Here is a 5,913-nt window from a genome sequence, read left to right on the forward strand (position 1 = left end):
TGTGCATGTGCGTGTGTGTGTCTGAGCATAGCCAATGATGGAATCGTGCATGTTGATGCTCCCCAACGCAGTGCCCTCGGTGCTGTTCAGATGTCACGCTGGGCCTGTGTCTGTCTGAGATGGGTGGTGGGGGAGACAACCCTGTGTGTGCCTGTGTGTAAGTGTGTGTCGCAGCATGATGGCTGGTACAGTCAACACACACAGACAGTTGGATACCAGCAGTCTCTGGAGGCAAAGAGGGGCACGAAAAAAAAAAAGACAGAGAGAGCAAATGTAGAACAAAGACTTGAACGTAAAAGTAAATACAGAGTTGATGTTTTAAACTCTCTTCCTGTGAACCGCGCAAACCAGGGGAATCGAGATGGAAGCTGTGGTTTTCTTTTCTTCTCCAGGACAAAATTCAAGCTCTGCATCTGACAGCAATCCTAGAATGCGCCACTTTCTGACCTCCATGTATGATACTTTCAAGCATGAATATTATGTGCATAACACCCAGAGAGACTGAAAAAAGTCCATTTACAAACTCTCTTGTCTATTCGCCCTTCTTACATCCAAACAAATGTATCCATTAGAGTGAAAAGATTGCCTTTTAGGAAGGGGGGAGACCTTGACAACGAGCTAGAACGAATGCATATATAGCTGCATCCAACATCCTTTCCCTTGAAAGAATTTGGAGCAGTTGCAGAGGCAGCAGCAGCAGCCAAAGCCCATTTGGATAGTAAGAGAAAAAAAAACTCTCGTAAGGCAAAGACCTAATTGAATTGCTTCTGATGGAAAGAGAAGCTCAATACCCTTTTACAGGTTTGAGTAAAGATGGAGGGACGAGTAGAAGGGCATAAAAGTGGAGAGATGGAGAGAAAGCGAGAGGCGATCGGCGTGGCCCTGGGGGGGGGGGGGTGATGACAGGGAGGAGAATAATCAAGATGGACAGACAAGGAGGGAGGGAAGGAGGGAGGAAGGATGGGAAACAAAGAGAAGATGACAAAAATAGAGGGGGGTGTGGTAATGATGGAGATAGGTGGAGGCAAGGCAGAGACAGGGGGAAAAGAAATAATAGGAGGGACAGAAAACTGACAGAAGTCCTGGTTAATAGTTTGCCTTTAAAGGAGGAAACAAGCTCGCTCTTGGCAACACTGTATGAGTAACTGATCGGCCACCAATATACCTGACTAATTGACACTCTCTCAATAACAGCACTGGCCTTGGTTCCTTGAACACATCACAGACAACCTACACTCCCTCTGGCATGCAGTCCCACACAAACACACGAGGCTCCTTCAATAACAAACAAAACAAAAACAAAAAAAACAAAGCAATAAGCCAGGACCCTGTATGTACACCACGTCAGGATTCCACACATGCACACACCACACTCTCGCCCGCGGCATTAAGGCCATCCTGCCACATCTAATAAACTCTGAGGATGGATTCAGTGGGACACGGCATGGTGTCCACTTTGCTCTGCTTAGACAGCATCTGTCTTAAGCCTAATTTTCAACGCGTCTGTTGTGTGGCTCAGGAAGTACAATCTGCGACTTCTTACGGCCCTTTCAATTTGTTGCAATTAAGCTCTATTGATTTCCATTTTGACTTTAACGAGCCAGCGTCACTCTGTCGCACATTTAAAGCCTCGCACGGAAAGATTCTTTCTTTTTATTAGCAGCTCTCTCAGGTCACCGGTGTGAACAGAAGAATGAAGTGGGGGGAGGTGCTGGGGTGGAGTGCGGGTGTCGGCGTCTCTCACCAGAATCCTGTCCTCTGACTTGCCGCTCCTCATGTCCTGTTTGACGGCTCGCACAAACTTAATGGCTTGTTTGTCCAGCACCTTTCTGATGCTCTCTGGAAAGAAAGCAGAGAGGGAAAGAGAAGGATAAAAGAAAAGGAGCACTAATTACATAATGTAAACACATTACAGAAAACGCGGTGTCCTGAGATGCTCTGAGAAATGCTTTGAAAGGCTTTCAAGAGGGTAAATCGGTAAACTGGAACATAAAGCTTGATGAAAAATGGAAAGAAAAAAACTGAATAAGAATGAGATGCACCAGTTTTCTTTCCAAATACTGATTCTGAGTATCCATTCAATATAAGGGCTCTTATTCTTCACTGTCTGAAATGCACTGATCGGGCCACTCCTGCATATCAAAGTAACATGAGGGTGACAAAAATCAGTGGGGGGGTTTCAGCTGTTAAAATGCTGTCTAAAGGTTTAGAGTGAATACTAACTACTAGTAACTGATAAATAAAACAATACTGTGCACAAGAGGCTGCTGTCATACCCAGCCCAGAGGGGAAGTGGAATCACTGAACTGCAGTGACTCAAAGGCAACTTTTAATGTGAATTGTGACAATACAGCACCTCCTTAGTACAGCGCATCAGACTGAGGCACATCTTTGGAAGAAAATAAATATAGACTAAAGTATATAATCAACCAGCAGTTATTTAAGTTGCTTTAGTCTGCAAGCCACTTTGCAACCCGCCACAAGCCCAACTCCTCTACTTGTGCTGTATGTGTCTTGATCAGCGTCAATCAATTACTCAATCTCTTCTATGCAGAGGTGTTGCCGCTGTTGTTCCCGCCTCCTACTTTTCACGTTAGGCACATGGAAAGGCAGCGAGGTCCCAAACTGCAGTCATGCCACTATACATATATAAATTACTGCAGATGGCAATAATCTTCTTTTGACTACAGAGGTCTTGGCTGGAATGTGATTAAATCATGCTCCATGCTAAACCCGCTTAATAAAGTTCAGTATCAGTGCTGATGCCAATTCAGCACATTGAAGCTTGATCCCTAATTAACCCTTCGATGTCCAAGCACCCCAGCTATCAGGTGGTGGGAGGTTAAAACCTTTTTCATGTGTTGGTTAAAGTATTTAGTTTTCTCCTCTTTGCCAAGTCTTGAAATAAAAAGTTTCAGAATCTAAAAACCAGCTGAAATATGTGGTCATCATCAGCAGATAATGCCTCATTTGCCTCGTGTTAAGATTGAAGTCTTCACATAAAAACATGACATTTAAGCTGCTAATTTCACGGCAAATAAGTAAAAGAGGCTGATGAAGATCACGTGAGAGCTAAAACACTTCAAGTGATTTTGTCCAACAACTAAAAGTAAAGTGCATAGTACTTGTGCATTTATGAAGAGGGTAAACTGGATATTTTTCAGCAACTGATGAGATAAACAAGCAGTCTTTACATGACACCTTGTTTGGGTTTTTCTTGTCATTATTTTGATGTATTGTGATGAACATGACAGACTTTGGATTTAGGACACCAACAGGTGACATACTTTTGGAAATAGTCCCAGTGCTTCTTCTGTCTCAGAGCTTTTTAAAAGCTCTAAAGATGTAGTTATCAATCAGAAAATATGTCCATATCCCAGCTAAATCCCCACGACCATCACGTCTTGTGTCTGAGGTGTATTATTCCTTAAAAGACAGCCGCACAGGGGCGAACAGTCACAGAGAAAAGAAGACAGCTTCAAAGACGCCAACATGAGGACAGGCAGACACATATGCAACTCCTAGCTGAAGAGGACTCATAACTGGACTATTTTTAGCCTCAGAGAAGAAAAAAGCAGCCCGGCTCTTCTCAACGGAACCAAACACACAATTCAGAGCTGCGGTCTTTAGGGACTTCTACCCCACCATGCCAGGCAGGCGACCCTGTGAAGCTCACTGAACCGCACCAGAGGCCTCTGCCAATTACATCCCCCCCCCCCAAACAACAACCAACACAATGAACGCTGCTATTCAAAATAACATCAGCCTATAGCCTCAGTCTGGAACCACGCACATATGCCTACAAGCTGTGATATGTTCACAGCACACATCTCAAATGGGGCCATCCGTGCTAAATATGCACTCATGGAGCCCAGCAGATGGAGATACAGCGAGTCATGCTGTGTCACGACGCTCCACTCACAGTCTCCCAACTTTCCCACTGTATCAACCACACACACACATACACGCGCACACACACACACACACACGCACACACAATTCTCACGGTCCCCATCCGGCAACAACCATGAAGTTGGCTCTCACGCTTGACTGAGCAGCGGCAGATGCCAGGAGGATGAGACAGGGATGGGATTGAGAGGGGGGGGGGGGGGGGGGGGGCACACTCAGGTAGATCGAAAGAAGGATCAGCTGAAGACAAACAGAGAGTTATTGACATTAAGCTGGGTAAGACCCAATCGCTTAAACCTTTTAACGCACTATCCAGCACCCCTCCAAGGCCTGCCGGTGTGACCTCAGCATCTGTTCCCTAAAAAAGGGGCAAGGCGGGGTGGAGATGAAAAACCAGCATGGGACAGTCCCCCTTTCCACCTTCAGTTCTCTCTAACATCCCCTGCCTTTTATGGCAGTTTGATAGATGTGCTCACTCACCTTCCCCAAGCCTCAGGAACCCCATCTCCCCCACCCCTCCCCATCCGGTCCTCCACTGGCAGGTGTGTTAATGGCCTAATACCGCCTGCCTCTTACAACCAGGCCACACAGAAGGTGCTTGACCAGGTTGAGCTGGTAAACAGCAGGACTTAACTCCATCAGGATAATTAGCAGTGAGAGACACCCTTCATCAACACTCTACCATCCAAACATGGTGTGTTCGTGTGTGTCCTGTGCTGTCCGATCTCTTCAGCGGGAGACACAGGCTCAGGCTTCCAGCTGTACCCATGCTGCACGAAAAGAGCTTGCAGTCACACAATAACTCCCACGCACACACGTGCAGCGAGAAAAGAAAGCCATTAAAAAAAACTCCTAATGAATGCACAACAAAGCCACGACGCGCTCACACGCACCGCAGCACTTGAAAATAACTCTGACAGCACTACTGGACCCGTGCGCACGATAAATTTCACCGCGGATATTTATGACAAATCAATCCCAAAGTGAAGACTCCTGCACTGAGATCGCTAGGATTACAGTCCTCACAAGCCCGAACAGCCATTAACTGTGGTTTTGCCTTGGGGAGGCATATCCTGCGCTTCCCTGCGGTGATAACTCCTTTCAAATCAAGCGCAGTGGAAAGAGGTTGTTTAAAGAGCAGCTGAGTAAAAGAAAACTAACCGTACGCGTCCCGAGAGCTGCTCTCATCCATCCTCTCGCGTTCTCGGGAGTGCTCGAAGCGGTGTTAAAAACACACTTTTCCCCGAAAAAGTCATCCCGGGTCGGGAGCTCACCTGTGATTTCCCTGCTGACGTTGGCGAAGCCCGCCGATGTAGTCTCCTTTGAGGCCATGGTGCGCTCCTCCCGCCTGTCCGGCCCCCTTCTCCTTCCTCTCCTCTCTCAGATGTCTCTTTAGACAATCGCTGTCCACTTCTTTCCCCCCTTCTTCTTCTTTTTCTTCTTTCAGCGCCTGCAGGTGCTCCGGGCGCAGCAACAGTCCGCACAGTGTGGTGAGAAGCGATGCCGCGGTGCGCAGTGGCAAACCCGAGGAGCGCCTCCGACTTCAGCACTCAGACTAGAGAGAGAGAGAGAGAGAGAGGGGGAGAGAGAGAGGTTTGAGGTACTCTTCATCATCTTTAGGCCAGCATTATTTGTTTGAAATAGCAGATGTACCATAAAAAATAGACAAAGGAAAGAGTCCTATTGTTAAATTGCAGAGATTGGGGTTCCAGGCGTCCTAATAATTTACATGTTTTAGACTGTAATAACTACACTTTTCATATATTTTTAATTGATTGATTCTTACATTCAAAGGTAATCACTTGCTGATAAATCATGATTTTGACTAAAAACAATAACAAAAGAAAACTTTCTAGTCAAATCTTCAAATGTCTTTGCTGGGAAACAAAGTGAGACGGTTTTACTTTGTTTTAAGTGGCAGAACCTTTGATGTGCTGTTTACACAAAATTACTATTACAGGAATTTAGATTTGACCACTTGATTGGAAAGAAATACCACATAGA

At 45.9% G+C, this 5,913-nt stretch overlaps 1 protein-coding gene across 6 annotated transcripts in view; it reads right to left on the reverse strand.

Annotated features, from left to right (window-relative positions):
- Nucleotides 1–5,455, reverse strand: part of carmil3 (capping protein regulator and myosin 1 linker 3) — a 94,005-nt gene extending 88,550 nt beyond the window's left edge. For 4 of the 6 annotated variants that reach the window (XM_063462050.1, XM_063462048.1, XM_063462052.1 and 1 more), the window contains exons 1-2: nt 5,184–5,455; nt 1,745–1,839 (exon numbers count right to left, since the gene is read on the reverse strand). In XM_063462050.1, the coding sequence (XP_063318120.1) occupies nt 1,745–1,839; nt 5,184–5,241 (153 nt within the window). In that variant the 5' untranslated portion in view covers nt 5,242–5,455. The remainder of the gene's footprint in view (nt 1–1,744; nt 1,840–5,183) is intronic. The other 2 variants (XM_063462049.1, XM_063462051.1) reach the window with 1 other exon arrangement.
- Between the last annotated feature and the right edge of the window lie 458 nt (nt 5,456–5,913).

Source organism: Pelmatolapia mariae, linkage group LG18, assembly GCF_036321145.2.
Source record: "Pelmatolapia mariae isolate MD_Pm_ZW linkage group LG18, Pm_UMD_F_2, whole genome shotgun sequence".
NCBI classification, from domain to species: domain Eukaryota; kingdom Metazoa; phylum Chordata; class Actinopteri; order Cichliformes; family Cichlidae; genus Pelmatolapia; species Pelmatolapia mariae.